This window comes from Bemisia tabaci, chromosome 8 (genome assembly GCF_918797505.1).
Source record: "Bemisia tabaci chromosome 8, PGI_BMITA_v3".
NCBI classification, from domain to species: domain Eukaryota; kingdom Metazoa; phylum Arthropoda; class Insecta; order Hemiptera; family Aleyrodidae; genus Bemisia; species Bemisia tabaci.
The window spans coordinates 40,352,559-40,369,488 of NC_092800.1; the positions used below are offsets into that span (position 1 = coordinate 40,352,559).

At 40.2% G+C, this 16,930-nt stretch overlaps 1 protein-coding gene across 1 annotated transcript in view; it reads right to left on the bottom strand.

The window, feature by feature from the left end:
- Positions 1–16,930, bottom strand: part of LOC109038362 (uncharacterized) — a 378,939-nt gene that overhangs the window by 132,843 nt on the left and 229,166 nt on the right. Inside the window, exon 2 of the mRNA XM_019053400.2 lies at positions 15,493–15,629. Within this exon, the coding sequence (XP_018908945.2) occupies positions 15,493–15,629 (137 nt within the window). The remainder of the gene's footprint in view (positions 1–15,492; positions 15,630–16,930) is intronic.

A 16,930-nucleotide genomic window follows, 5' to 3' on the forward strand; every position in this document is an offset into this window, starting at 1 on the left:
ATATATTAAAACAAATTAATATATGATATACACCCTCTTTGTAGTGAGGAGAAAAATAAAAACAATTTTGCTTCAGAGTAAAAATGTCTTTTTGATTTAACTTGGACGGTGGGAGACCGAGATCGGTCAAAGACCCAAGAACCCCTGATTGCGTTCGAAAAGCGCAAGGAGGCTCATTGATTTAAAAGATGGAAAATTTTGAGAACCCCTGGATTCCAAGCTCGTGGGGTTTACGACGTTTTAATCTTCGGATGCATCGGTCTTTTTCGAGAAGTGCGAGCGCTTTAGGATTGGGGTGCCAATGCAACCTATTTTCATAAGAGTTATACATTTTTGTTATGTAGTCCTCTACAGAGTCAATGTTGAGATCAGCCCGAATATCCACGTTTCTCTCATACCATCTGGCTTTTGAAATGCTTCGTAAAATTTTCATTTGGATGATTTCTATCTTTTTAATGTTAGATTTGGATGCGCAGCCCCACAACTGGCATCCATAACTCCAAACCGGTCTCAACATTGACTTGTAGAGGAGCACTTTGGTTTCTAAGGGTAACTTGGATTTGCGGCCTATCAGCCACTGCATATCGTGAAATTTAAGTCTTAATTGTTCGACTTTTTTCTTTATGTGTGCACCCCATTTGAGCCTGGAATCCAGATGGAGGCCTAAATAACGGGCGACTGTGTCGCGAGGAATTTCAGAATTTCCTAAATGAAGAGGAATGTGAACAAAAGGTCTGTTGGTGAACACAATTTCTACCGACTTAGACGCATTTAGTTTTGTTTTATCTTTGTTAGTCCATTTATTAATCCTATTTAGGTGGGATTGAGCATTAAAACGAGCCTCCCTGTAACTTTTCGACGCTGCTAGCACGAGCGTATCATCGGCATAAACTCCCAATTCCCCCCCCCCCTCCCAGACTGACAAAATGTTGATAAATGACACCTCGAAAATCAAAAAACACAATAAGCATCACTTTACAGGCCGATTTTTCGATTCACGGCGATGAAGAATCTTCCTTAAAAACCGTAGGGGTAAACTTTCCTCACTGATTTCAAATTGCCATTACTCGGTCAATTTTTATCCGATTGAGCTGATCTTGGTTTTAATCGATAGGTATTGAGTTGATCTTTAAAATGAAATCAAGGTCATGTCTGTATCTATCTTACTTTCGAAGTTACAGAACAAGTCCCGGTGCTTTTGGGACACCTTATGTATACTTTACGCCGAAAAAGCGAACCTGAAACTTAAATGCGTTAACTTCCGAAAACCATATATAATCCAACGAAAATAAATAATTGGTACATAACAGCTTTCTTGTATGCAAAGAAAATAATTAAAAATGTTAAAAAAGAGATGTCAACACAAAATTACATAGCCCCTTCAATTCAGAAGATACTACAAACGAACTGTACCTTAACATTTTCATATCCCAGAAGCTAACGTTCCCATGACGAATATTGCTATCGCTAGCGATTGCAAAATCCAACTTGTTTTATGTTCTAATTTTTAGACAGTTCATATTAAATTGCGAATAAAATTATCAAAAAACATGAAAGAAAACATAAGTTCCCCACAAAACACAGTTCATAAGTTTTCCAGAAAAGTCGTATTTTTTCAAAGAAATTCGGCAACATTTACAGTCACGCGCTTTTCCTCAGCAAGACGGCAAACTGCCCTTACTTTTCAAAGTGAAACCTCTCCGCGGGCCCAAGTTTGAGGAATTTTTCAGAGATCTACGACGCCGGTCACAAGTGACTGCTTCCGCATCCGGGGGGGTTCAAGAAGGGGGCTCGCGAAGGGGGGGGAGCGTAACTTGAAACTTGGTCCTGGCGGCTCGTGATACGGGTCATCCTCAGGCCGGGGGGGGGGGGGGTCCGGGAATGGGAGGAGGGGGTCGGGACCGGCTTGGACATTCCTCTGACACAAAGCAAACTCCGACTCGGCACTCGCCTCGGCTCCCGGCCGTATTTTTATTGAAAAATCCCGTCCCTTTGGTAGGATGACGCTGTCCCTGCTAAGAAAGTGCCCTCGCTCTAAATTCGTCCACCTACAAGTTCCTAGTCTAGACGTATCAATTGAACTGGAGTGCTTTTAGAGTCGAAAAGTAAACATGATGGATTAGGTTAGGTTAGGTTAAGTTCAGAGATGATCAGGGCCGGATTAAGGGGGTGGCCACATGGGCCGTGGCCCATGGCGGCAAATTTTGCAATCTTATTGAATGTAGGTATCAAAAAAAGAGAGGAAAAAAATCGGATTCAGAAAATAAATTACAAATGAGAAAAGGCGACGAAATCTCTCATTTCCTGAGAGTGAAGGTATAGTAATTTCTAATTTTGTCGTTTTTCGGTGATACAAGAGACAACACCTTCAGTTAGTCGAGTCAAGAGAGAAACCAAACACGAAATTTGACCTGTAACGGAGCGGTGAGGCGGTCGGCATGAAACGCATAGCGCCTACAAGACTGCATGAATACTTCACGCATTGCGTCAAACACACTGCGGTAAGCAGCAGTCGGCTTGAAAGGCATAGCGCCTACAAGACTGCATGAATACTTCACGTATTGCGCCAAACAGTGTGGTCAGCAGCGGTCGGCGTGAAACGCATAGCGCCTACAAGACTGCCTGAATACTTCACGCATTGCGCCAACACAGTGCGGTCAGCGCGGCGGTGGAAATTAAAATTATTAACCACATTTATGTTTGTTCTTTCATAATTTTTTCGTTCGTTTTTAAAAATGGAAGGCCTTGTCCAAACAGGGATGGGTTTACGGAACTGAACTTTTGTTGGTGTTGACACGGCTTTCACAAAAAGTGTGCCCAACAGGAGTAAACGCGTTTCATACACCCCTCTCCCTCCGGCACGTTGACTTGATTGTTTTTCTAGATGGTATTCGACAGATCACACAGGTGAGATTATATTGATATCGATTGGTTCAATATGCACACAATATGATCACAGCCTCAAAAGTCAATTTAGAAATCTGAGGTAATGGGTCTCACGTGATCGAATTTTTATTCTCTCGAGTACCAAATGGCAATGAAAAGTGAAATTGTTAGGAATTTTCTCATTTTCAGCTTTTCCAAATTAAATCCTAAAATTTTTGTTCGAGGTTATGTTCTATTGTTTTGAACCAAACGATACATCAAACCATCGAATACGATCTATTGATGTTTCAAAACGAATGAGAATGGGGCGAAAAAATACAGGCGGCCCATGGGCGGCAAGTAGGTGAATCCGGCCCTGGAGACGATATACATACCGGGTGTCCGTAAAGTAACTGAAAAGTGGGTATAATTTTTGAACCAAAAAAGATAGAAGGTCGCGGTTTGTGGCATTCTTCATCATCCAGAGGGGGAAATTTTTCGATGGGGGGTTTTCTTGGTGGACCCCCCTGGGGGGCCCCAAGGGAGGGCAACTTTCAAAATTCAAATAGCAACCCCCATTTTTTTAGACATGGTTAAAAAGAACTTAAAAAGACAAGAAAAATGACGCAAATAAAATTAAAATCGGTTCACTCGTTCAAAAGTTACAGCCGGTCAAAATTTTAAATTGACCACTTTTCAAAAAATCACCGTTGAGCTCCAAATTACCGAAAAAACAAAAACAAACCTGGAATGAAAAGTTTGAAAACTGCCCTTTAAGGCAAGGAAAAACAACTGACGTTGTCACAAAATTGGATGGCATTGTTTCAAAATAAAATTTCGGAAAATTCAACATGGCGGCAAATTTGAGGAAACGCGAATAATAAAAATTCCAGAAACTGTTATCTTTCAAATACCCTCTAGTTTAAGGAAATCAATGGTATCAACTTTTTTTCCTTTATTTGGCCAAGTAAGAGCAATAATTTGCTGACTTTAAAGTTGTCAAGCGGGACGCCTTCAATCGTTGGAGTATGCGACATCACATGCACAGGATTAAGTGTGCTGTCAAAAAATGAAGCCGATGTGAAAAAGCGCTCCTCCTTTGGGATGCTTTAGTAATGTTCAAGGTCCTCATCCTCAAAAAAGAAGAAAAGAGAAATTAAGCAATTTTTACCCACAAACTAGGTGAGCCAAAAAAAACATGGTATATCCTGATGGGGTAGGGGCGGTTGACATTTTTGACATTTCTCTATCTGAAAATTGAAAACGCAAGAATAATTGTGATTCTCTAATTCCTGGCACTCCAAGTTGGCAAGAAGGATATCTGCTACGCTTTCAATTCCGAAAACGCCGTTCTTCTCATGATTATTATCTGAGTTGAGATTATCTTATTGACAGCCTCAACCTCACGATTTGAGGAACCGATATTTTAGGTAATATCTGATGCAATATCTGATCGGTAACACTATTTACGAATCTGAAATCAGTATGCTAAGTTCTCTTGATCATACTGCGTTCTGATTTAGTTGGCAATTACTATTGTAAATTTACTATTGTTTGCAGCAAAATGAAGATAACTTTGAACATTTGACGGAATAAAAGAGCATCAGGTATAAGAACTTCCACCTTAAAAAATAATAATAATAAAAAAAATTGCTTAATTTCTCTTTTCTTCTTTTTTGAGGATGAGGACCTTGAACATTACTAAAGCATCCCAAAGGAGGAGCGCTTTTTCACATCGGCTTCATTTTTTGACAGCACACTTAATCCTGTGCATGTGATGTCGCATACTCCAACGATTGAAGGCGTCCCGCTTGACAACTTTAAAGTCAGCAAATTATTGCTCTTACTTGGCCAAATAAAGGAAAAAAAGTTGATACCATTGATTTCCTTAAACTAGAGGGTATTTGAAAGATAACAGTTTCTGGAATTTTTATTATTCGCGTTTCCTCAAATTTGCCGCCATGTTGAATTTTCCGAAATTTTATTTTGAAACAATGCCATCCAATTTTGTGACAACGTCAGTTGTTTTTCCTTGCCTTAAAGGGCAGTTTTCAAACTTTTCATTCCAGGTTTGTTTTTGTTTTTTCGGTAATTTGGAGCTCAACGGTGATTTTTTGAAAAGTGGTCAATTTAAAATTTTGACCGGCTGTAACTTTTGAACGAGTGAACCGATTTTAATTTTATTTGCGTCATTTTTCTTGTCTTTTTAAGTTCTTTTTAACCATGTCTAAAAAAATGGGGGTTGCTATTTGAATTTTGAAAGTTGCCCTCCCTTGGGGCCCCCCAGGGGGGTCCACCAAGAAAAACCCCCCATCGAAAAATTTCCCCCTCTGGATGATGAAGAATGCCACAAACCGCGACCTTCTATCTTTTTTGGTTCAAAAATTATACCCACTTTTCAGTTACTTTACGGACACCCGGTATATGTATTGTAGAGATCCCGTACACATTTTTCAGTCACAATCACATCATCTGCAGAGAAGATAAACCCATCTATAACTTCTGCAATTTATCACCTCTCACCGTCAAGCACGTGATTGTGGACTGCTCTGCCTTCAGGGATCTCATCTCACAGATTTACTTACCAACAGTCGAAAGGAATACAAACCCACTAACTTGCGATGAACCCAATATCACGACCAAAATACTAAAACTTTTTGCCTCTCTTAATTTAAAAATCTGAATTTTTGTATACGCACTCATCTTTCATATTCTTTGAAAATAAATTAATAGCCTAAGATGCTGAATGTCTCTAAATAAATTAACTAACTAACTAATTAAGGTAAAGAGAGGGAGTCAAACCCATAACACCAAAGAAGAATGAGGAGCAAGTTATAATTGGACTACATTTTGCAATCAGAAAATACAATTTCTGGCTCACCCACGAAAGCACCTATCTCCGTAAGGAAACCAACAGCAAACATGAGGGGCTTGGAGGACACGGCGCATAAGAGCAGTTTTTGCTATTTTGAGAAATGCACATGTTTGAAGTTTCGCAATTAGATGGATCCTTATGGCTGGGAGAAAATTTAAAAGGAATGACTTTTTGATGCTTAAAAATTAGAATTTGAGAGCGAATTTTTACATAATATGCATCAAGACTAGTTTTACTTGAAATCATCAATATCAGAATTTTTTCAAAGACTGCACATATCCTCCTTGTCCTCCAAGCCCCTCATACGTTGTTCCTGAACTTAGCTAGAAATTGTAGTTCCCAATTGCAGATTGTAGTCCAATCGCAGATGGCTAGACATCATCCAAGATTTTACCTACAATGATAAAAGAAATAGGAACAGAAATGATATTTGAGAAATATTTCACCAGATGGGTGATTAAAAATGATTTCTAAATTGGGCAACGTGAAATGGACCGCGTTAAGCAGAAAGGAACAAAGGCATTTCAGTTATTGCCAAATTTAATCGGGCAACTTAATTTTTTTAAATGAAAACGGGTTTGCGAGTTTTTTTTTTTAAAATTTCAGTGAATTTCTTTATGGTACGCAGCACATTCCTTAAAATTTCCAAAGGAATTCGTACAAAATATCTCCTTCAAAATATTAATTTGCCGAGTTAAATTTGGCGATGGCTGATGTGGCTTAGTTCCTTTCTGCTAAACGTGGTCCAAATGCAATTACGCTGATTCGGGTTAAATCCACCCAGTCAAGAGAAAATTGTGCAACAGCTCCATGGACGGAAAAACATCTAGAATTCATACACACCCGTCAGAGGAAAGCTCTTTTCGCAGTTTCATTGCAGTGGGGTCCTCGTGAATAAACGATACGCGAGAACGGGGTCGCCGATATTAGCTCACCGAAATCGAATCAAGACCCCGCGACAAAACACACCCCATCCCCCATCCCCCACCCCCCCTCCAACAAAGCACCGACGACGGAATGATCAGAATGCGGACAATGAGAGCACAACAGCGCCGGCTCTATTGCCTCCGTTCATCGGCCATGCACGTTGATGAGAGCCCATCAGCGCGGAGCTGCAAACCCGCGTAACTCCACCAAGAGCCGAATCGCCCGAACGCGGTTTTTGCCGCCCGGCGGAGAAATGGCAGACTCCTCGATGACGGGTATTACCTCAAGATAACACCTGCGGGTCGAATCCATTCTCGGGGACGAAATATTTTCGAGAACCCGCTTTGGCTAGCCGAGAGGATGAGATGAGAGGTGCTTGCAAGACCGCAACGTCTCCTCACTTAATCGTCTCGAGTTACCACGACCCAAGTGCTGTGAAACGAGGTTGGAAAATTAACGAAACTGAAGCGACTCAAAGTTTCCGAGAGCGTTCCCGTCTAACAGCGGTTAGCCCGAGTGAAGACGTGGCGATAAAGCTAGAGGCGAGACGCAACCATTCCTGCTCGATGATTATCCGGGTTGCATAAACAAAAAATTGAAGGCGGTATTCGTCTGCTCTGTCGTGCTAGAGAAGAACGACATAGGAACATTCGAGAATTGCCAAATTCCCTTCGATTAAACGTTTATTTTGGAGGAAAGCTATGGATATTTTTTCTTGAAATTTGCAGGAATTTTAAGTAAAATTAGGAACAAAGTTATCTGAAATTTGGAAGAAAAATATTTACAAATTTTGCCGAAAATTCGTGATTTACTAAAGAAAATTGGGCAACGCTTGAAGGCTCATACGACGTTTTCCCTTAAAACGACGATGCTGGTAAGCCGCTAAACTGAAAAAAATTGAGATCAATATTTGACTCAATGGAGCAACCAGAGATAACATGGAATACATTTAGCACGAAGGTACCAGCGCGATTCCGGTGTTTTCAAAATCGTGCAACTTATTTTATTTGGAAAATACTTAACATTAATGTACACTATTAAAATTTACACAATTGTTTTCCTTTAACATTACAAATTTGTTCATGAGAAGGAACAACTACTTGCTATTTTGAGAGATTTTACCGATAATAATGAAGAAGCAACATTTTTACAACACTGCAATCGCGCTGGTTCCTTTTTGCTTATATTTCACGAGCCCCGCAATAATAATCGAAGCATTGTAAGCAAGTGAGGGGAAACTTAAATTTGGAGGTCAACAACGTTACTGCTTGTTTTATGATGTTTGATGAGTAACTTAGAGCCATCTCACTGCTCTCCCGCAAAGTGTAAGTTACTCGCGGAAGCCAATGCTCAGATTTGTCTGATGATGACTCATGGCCAAAGAGTTGTGCGATTGGCTTAGTAATTCTGACCTAATTCGCAAAAGCTCGCCTTGCTAAGAGCCATCCCTATTTGGACAAGGCCTTCCATTTATAAAAAACGAACGAAAAAATTGTGAAAGAACAAACATAAGTGTGATTAATAATTTCAACTTCCGCTGCTGCGCCGACCGCACTGTGTTAGCGCAATGCGTGAAGTATTCATGCAGTCTTGTAGGCGCTATGCGTTTCACGCCGACCGCTGCTGACCGCACTGTTTGGCGCAATGCGTGAAGTATTCATGTAGTCTTGTAGGCGCTATGCGTTTCAAGCCACCTGCTGCTGACCGCAGTGTGTTTGACGCAATGCGTGAAGTATTCATGCAGTCTTGTAGGCGCTATGCGCTTCATGCCGACCGCCGCGCCGCCGCTCCACTCCAGGTCAAATGCGTGTTTGGTTTCTCTCTTAATTCGACTAATTAAAGGTGTTGTGTATTGTATCACCGAAAGACGACAAAATTAGAAACTACTATACTTTAACTCCCAGGAAATGAGAGATTTTGTCGCCTTTTCTCGTTAATAATTTATTTTCTGAATCCGATTTTTTTCTCTCTTTTTTTGATACATACAGTCAAAAAGTTTGCGAAATTTGCCGCCCCCCCCACATTTTACCGCCATGGGCCGCGGCCCATGTGGCCACCCCCTTAATCCGACCCTGTAGACAAGGTACGAATTTCAGCATTCTGATACATGCTTCTTAACCAAAATTGCACGTAGAACACGATGCGCACAACTAAAATGACCGAAATCAACTCCTTACGAAGATATTCAAAAATTCATTGCGTGAATTCAAACCACCCGCTCATGAAAACTCCATGCTCTACGTGATTCACATCACGCGCTAAACGTTTATCATGACAGTCTCTGCGATATGAAAATCAGGCAACCGCAATCTTGACGTTTTGGCTCAGCCATAGCAAATTACATATAGTTTGAAAAACACATGGTGGGAAATGAATATTGCTCGATGATGGGAATTGAACATTGCTCGATTGAGAAGATTGCTGAAACCGTTAGTGCGCGATTTGACTCACGTAGAGCTTTCAGTTTCTTGTGAGCGGGCAGTTCAAATTCCTCGTAACCAATGTGAAATAAAAACTTTAATATCTGCGTTAGGAGTTGGTTTCAGTCATTTTCGTTGCGCGAATCGTGTTTTGCGTAAAATTTTGGTTAAGAAACACGTATCAGAATCCTTTACGTTTTCGAATCCTACGAATCCTAATTCGTACCTTGTCTAGTGGTCCATTCGATTAATGCCTTAAAATATCGGCCAGAAACTAAACCTGAACGTTGGTCTCAAGTCATGAGTTGGAAATTTCTACAACCGCACCTAAGATTGCGTAGCTTTACAAGAATAACTCGCGGTTTGGTTCTAATGCGGTTCTTTGCCGACCCGATCGTCGCCCACAGCAACTAAACTTCCCCGTTAGCGAGATTGCTTCGTGCTAAGTAAAAACGCCGTATGAGCATTCGAATGTTGTCAAATTGCCTTTAGGAAAAAATTCATTTTTGAGGAAAGTTATGACAATTTTTCTTTGAAATTCTCAGACTTTATACGTCAAATTACGCATGAAAACCTCTAGAAACTCGGAGGAGAAACACTCACAACTTTTCCTGAAAATTTAAGATTTATTGAAGGGAATTTGGCCACGCCTGATGGCTCATACGACGTTCTTCCTTAGTACGGCAGATTGAGTCGCCGCACGGTGGAACGAGTCTTTGGAACACGTTGGACAATAAATTTTTGACAAAAACTGTAAAATTTTACGTTTATCTCGTTAAAATTTTAATTTTAAGGTGTGCTTTGTGTAGAAAATATAACGAGAAAACCAACGAAACTACTTTTAAGGTGATTTGATGGACGCCATACTTTGTGTCAGAACGGCATGCGATATATCGCATCAATTAGTTCCATGTTTTCAGCTACTCGTCATTTTTCTCGAATTTTGAGATCGCGATTCTGTTGTCAGTAGACTAAAGAATTCACCTACCAATTTTGACAAAGAAATTCAACGTAATAAAGGCGTGGGTTTTTCAGAGGAAAAATATCGCATTCGAGTGCAGTTCCGATACCAGTATCGACGGCTATATTTTTCCTCGAAAAAAACCGCGCATTTATTACATTGAATTTGTTTGTCAAAATTGGAAAGTGTATTCTTTGGTCTCCTAACAACATAATTGCGATCTCAAAATTCAAGGAGAATGACAAGTAGTTGAAAAAATGGAACCAACTGATGCGGTATATCGCATGTCGTTCTGACACAAAATATGGCGTCCATCGAATCACCTTAAAACATCAACATTTTATATCAATGAAGATATACGCTTCTAAAAAGTTTATAAATCATGTCGGACCTTTCCCATTGACTCGATCCAATGTGCGCCGTCCGATCGACCCTCCGAACTGAAATTCGACTGAAATTCGGCTGAAATTTGGCTGAACTCATCGGGGCCGGGAGTCGGCGAGAGCTCGGCGGCGCGCGCTTCAAACAAAGCAACAAACTACGTAAGACGTCTATTATAAGTTACACAGTGGAGTCCGTAAACTTTGGCGCAAACAAATTGAGGCCAAGATTTGCAGACCTGTCAGTGCTCGCCGCCTCGGCTTACAACTTCGGGGATGCGCCTCGCTGCACCGCTACTGAGTCTGCGGCCGCAGGGCCCGTGGGGGGGGGGGGGGGGGGTTACGGGGGGGGGGGGGGCAGGGGTTGGGTTCTGGGAATTTCGCATAAACAAGTTACGGATATGGGTCGCTCTCTCGCAGATTCATCCTCTGATTGTTTTCGTTAAGCACCTAACCGAAAACTGTCTCCGAGCTACGCAAAGCGCGGCGGGTCAGTTGCGATGGTCGGGGTTTCGGATTATATCATGGTTGACTTTTAGGGCTGGGTTTTTGAATTATTATTTTTCGACACCCGCTAAAAGACAGGTTTTTAAATAAAAAGAAATCCTTTCTGATTTAAGGTGATTCGATTGACGCCATATTTTGTGTCAGAACGGCATGCGATATATCGCATCTATTGGTTTCATTTTTTCAGTCATTTGTCATTTTTCTCCAATTTTGAGATCGCAATTCTGTTGTCAGGATACTAGAGCACTCACTTACCAATTTTAACAAAGAAATTCAACGTAATAAAAGTGTGGTTTTTTTAGAGGGAAAATATCGCATTCGAGTGCAGTTTCGATATCAGTATCGAATGCGAAGTTTTCTCTCTAAAAAAACACGCCTTTATTCCGTTGAACTTCTTTGTTAAAATTGGTAAATGAGTGCTTTAGTCTCCTGACAACAGAATTGCGATCTCAAAATTGGAGAAAAATGACGAGTAGCTGAAAAAATGGAACCAAATGTTGCTAAAAATTTCAGCTAAAAATTTCCATGTTTATATTTACAGTGTGTTGCTTATCTCGCCGTTAGATTAACCGAAATGATTCGGTTGAACAAATACATTTTTTTTTATCGAATTAACCGAAACCTCCAGGTTGCTCCAAGACGTTTCAGTCCGTGGCGTGCCGTGCTTTGCGATAGATCGATATATCTGCCATGTAAACCCATAGAGAAGAATCAATAAACAGGTTGTTCGCAAGGAAACCCTTAAAAATCGACCTTTTACCATAGCTCTGAAAGGAAAAATGTCAATAATCGATCATTCACGCTTGGCCACTAATTGTATGGAGCAGTGTCAGTTCTGCCGCACTAAAGAGGAACGCCGTATGAACATTTGAGAGTTGCCAAATTTCCTTCGATGAAATGTTCATTCTGAAGGAAAGTTATGAAAATTTTGCTTTGAAAGTTTCAGGAGCTCTAGGTGGCATCGCGAACAAAATTATCTGAAAAATTGGAAGAAAAATATTCTTAAGTTTACCAGGAAATTCGTGTTTTATCATAGGAAATTTGGCAATGTCAGAAGGTTTATATGGTGTTCTTCCTTAGTACGGAAGAGTTAGGCATGACACTTTCTCCAGTCCAGACAACCTACAGTCTCGATTAATGTAACCAAAAATTTGGTCCATCAACCAAGCACTCAAGAAGTAACTCAAAGTAATCCAAAGTATCCCTAAGTAACCACAGACACGGACTTTCAACTGTGTACCCTCCTGTGTCGAATGTTGACTTTCACGAGCAACTTTCCCATTCAATAAACATCATCGACGCATGATATGAGTTCGTGAGGAGCAGGCGATCTGGCAAATCGTCAATGCCCGCGGCCCGCTAACCGCTCAAGCGATCGCACAAAGTTGCGAAAGTCGAAAGTTCAAGCGCTTCACGTGAGCAGCTCTTTCACACATCTCTTGGCACGATGGAACCGTCAACTTCTTGTCCCTACCCCTTCCACCTCTCGCCCTTATCCTCTTTCGAAATTATGAACTCATCAAACGCGAGAGAGAACCCGCAAAAAGGCTCAGGGTAGTTAACTCACTATCCTGCGCAACTACTTTTAAGAACTGGAATAACCTTAAGGCAAACCTTAAGGCAAGTGATGGATCCTCTTGGCAAAGATGAGCCCTTAAAATGAGAACTTGAGATTCGGCCTGACGATGGAACGCCGTGTGAGAATGGGATGGTTTATTTTTCATTCCACCGCCTACGAGAAGTTCAAAAAATAATTGCACTTTTGACGGGGTTGAGCAAAATTAAGCCTCATCCCTGTTTAAATTGATGTTGATTCACTTTGCCCACTTTCCTCTCATGGTTTATTTTCTTTAACAGAGAACTAAAAAAACATGCCTCTTTGAATCCTTCCGTGAACTTTTCCTGTATTATAAAGAATCCGCTGCAAAAATGTTAAATTAAAATGTCCCGCGGAAAGTTCTGGTAGAAAAATAAAAAGTAGGAAGAAATTAGGCTACGTCTGGTGCGGTTAAGATTCCTGTGGTAATATCTATCAAATTACAGCTTTATCAGCTGAGAAGTCATTTTTTTTTCAAATCGTTCATCCTAATAACACACTGGAAAAAAGTTTGTTTTGGAGACATTTTATTTTAATCTTTGAAAAACAAATTTTTGAGAAATAATTATCAACTAGTATTAAGCAATTTTAGAAAACAACCTGGGTATCCGTAGTTTTAAAGAACCTCTTTAAAATATTAATAACATATTTTTTTTTTATTTTTGGGTTTAAATGTAGAAATACAGATACTTGTTTTGAAGACTTCATTTTTAAAAGTAAATGTTAAAATTATAAAGGGGATATTTTTTCATTCATATTGCAAACATGGTTTTATAAAACCACTGAAGCATATCTTCAAAATAAATATAAAATGTTTTTAACACTTTAAATGCGTTTAAATGAAATGTATCCGGACGTTTCAATAATGTTTTGAAATGATTGAAAAATGACTTTAAGCTCTAAGCATTTTAAGCTCCTCAAACGTACATAGGCGTTTCTGAGATGTTTTGGTTTTTTCCACAATTAGACGTATTTCTATCAAACGGAACTATGTGCATTATGACGTGAGCCCTGGTATGCATGTCTTCTTATGGGTCCCAGAGCTCATGAGTTAATGCACATAGTTCCGTTTGACAGAAATACGTCCAATTGAAAGAAACTTCTCTGAAACATTTCATCGTTTTAAAAATATTACAAAAGATCTTTTCAGCTTCATTCCGTGAGAAATGTATGTGGAACACTCTGCTAAAAAATCGTAGCAAACTTATGTTAAACTTGTGTTTTTACCGTGACTCCAAACGCTCAGAGGCAAATGGACCACTAGAAAATAAGATGTCCTTTCAGCTTGAGATGGAAGGCGTGTGCCTTCGATTTTATTGGAGTAAGCGCGGATCAGAGGACAAAATATACACAAGTCTTCAATACATACTCAAACTTGGCGGTAATAATTAATCAGTAAGGAACAATCGCCTTTGAACAATCGGACATTGCCAAATTTCCTGTAATAAAATATTCCTCCTCAAGAGAAATTTTGAATATTACCCTTTGAAATTTCTGGCCACGTTAAATTAAAATTAGAATGAAATTTGGTAAAATATTCAAAGGAAAATATGCTTAAATTATTTTAAAAAAATTGTATTTCATTGACAGAAATTTGGCAGGTCCTAAATTTTCATAGAGAGTTTCCCCTCTGTGCGACAGATGGGGCATGCCTGTCAATAAATTAGGCGGTGAAGGGCACCTCGTAAATCTGCCTAACACCCTCTCTCTCTGGTGTGATGTGACACCATAAAACGAGATACGATCAATCGTATTGGTGGGCAGTAAAAGTTCATCGATGCCGATGGAGTCCACCATTGAGAATGGTAATGGCTTTGTTAACGTGTTGTTTTTAGTACGCGATCAAACAATAGTAAAAAGTGGAATATCCTTCGCAGATAGTAAATTCGGGGATTTTTCAAGACCTTTAAGCTGTCAATCAAATTTTAGACGAAAGGGCGTTTAACTCCATTCCAAGGTTAAAAAATTGGCACAAACAATTTGTTTTTTTACAAGAAAATGACTTTGCAATTTCTGTCAAAAATTGTGATGATTCTTGCGTATAATCAGGAGAAGAATCAGTGAAATTTTCGGTTACATTTTACAAACAGTTTTTACGTAAAATTGCAATTTTCGTGTAAAAATGTTGCAACTTAGAGATTTTGTTACGTTATTTTGTAGGAAAAACGGTGATTCATATACCGCAGATATTCTACGACAGTGACCGTCTACATAAACAAGGCCTTAGTCTATACAGATATTAAATGGACTACTAGACAAGGTACGATTTCAATATTCTGATACATGTTTCGAAACGAAAATTTCACGTAAAACATGATGCGCACAACGAAAATTACCGATATCAATTCCTTACGAAGATATTTAATGATTCTTGGTGCGTGAATTCAAACTACCCGCTCGTGGAAACTCAATGCTCCACGTGATTCACATCGCGCACTAAACGTTATCATGACAGTCTCTGCGATATAAAAATCTGGCAACCTCAATCTTGACGCTTTGGCTCAGCTATTACAAATAGCTTATAGTATTAACAATACATGGTGGGAAATGAACATTGATCGATTGAGGAGAATGCTAAAACCGTTGTAGCGCGCGATTTGACTCACGTAGAGCTTTGAGTTTCTTGTGAGCGGGCAGTTCAAATTCCTCGTAACCAATGTGAACTAAAAACGTTAATGTCTTCGATAGAAGTTGGTTTCAGTAATATTCGTTGCGCGAATCGTGTTTTACGTGAAAATTTGGTTAAGATACAAGTTTCAGAATCCTTTGATTCGTACCTTGTCTAGTGGCTCATTGGAACGATTTTTGTCAACTTGTTATCCAGTTTATCCAGTTAAGAGGGATGCTCTGCTGATTTTGAAATTCATCGGTTTGATTTATTCGAATAAGCCAAACCTTGATTATAAACTGCGGGAAAACAAACAATCAAAAAGTATAGGAGAAAAGAAGATACGACTTACCACGCAGTTCAAGGAAAGTCTAGACGGGCACTCTTTAAGGTGGTTGGCGGTGTAGTTGAGGCAAGGCGTGATGGATCCTACTCCGTCGTTGTACTCGCCACATTGGTAACACCTCAACGCTGCCGCCCCAGGTACACCTGCCCACACAAACAAATTAAATCATAGCTACAATCCGCTGAAAACAAATCTCATAATAGTGAAAATTTCGCAGGGAAAAAATAGGGACACGATGGTGTCACTGATTCTCTCTGAAATCAGCCTCCAAGCTCAAAAAAAGCTCTCAAAGTTGTAGGGCCGGATTTAGGGGGTGGCCACATGGGCCGCGGCCCATGGCGGCAAATTTAGGGGGCGGCAAATGTTGTATGTCTTTCGGTGATACAAGAGACAGCGTCTTTCATTAGTCTAGTTGAGAGAGATACCAAACACGCAATTTGGCCTGGAGCGGCGCTGCGCAGAGAGCAATAATGATGACGCGGACTTGAGATGGAAAGGAGGAGCCCTCGGCGCGCTAGTCAGCATGAAACACATAGTATAGCGCCTACAAGAATCCATAAATACTTCACACATTGCGTCAAACGTAGTGCGGTCAGCAGCGGGCGGCGTGAAACTTATAGCGCCTACAAGACTGTAGGGATACGCCACGCATTGCGCCAAACACAGTGCGGTTGGCGCGGTGGCGAAAATTAAAATCATTAAAGCACATTCATGTTTATTCTTTCATCATTTTTTCGTTCATTTCATACGAATGGAAGGCCTCGTCTATACGGAGATAGGATTACGGAGCTTAACTTTCGCGCAAAGTTCCGTGAACTCTTGCTAGTGTTCACAAGGCGTTCACAAAAAATGTGCCCAACACGAGTAAACGCGTTTTATGCACCGCTCCTCCTCCGGCACGTTCATTTAATGGTTTGTATCAATGTTTCAAAACGAATGAGAAGGGGCGGCAAAATACAGGCGGCCCAAGGGCGGCAAGTAGTTATATCCGGCCCTGCAAAGTTGAGGCCGCAATAGAGGTGACATTCCACGCTATGTTGAGAGTCCACCTCTATATCCAGTGAAACTCTCCATTCACAGATAGGGAGCGAAGGCGTGAGCAAGGTTGCCGTATGGTTTTGACTTAAACTTAAAATCCCAACCCTCCCCAAACTTAATAACAATGAAAATAATAATAAGAATATTTCTCAGCTAACAAAAACTTTGGTCACCCGACCTGAAATTCGATCCCCACGATTGCAAATTTCAGTTACCTGGACTGAAAAGTTTGGTGTTTCGTATGAATCAAAGTTTTCTTCTCTGCATAAAAGGCTGAAAATTCAACTTAAAACGAACATTCTGATAAAAGCCGGCAATATTCTCTTTGGTCATGACAGGTTGACTTTGAAAATGCATTATCCACTGCGGTCGACAGAGTACTGGAGAAGCGAACAACCTTTTTAAA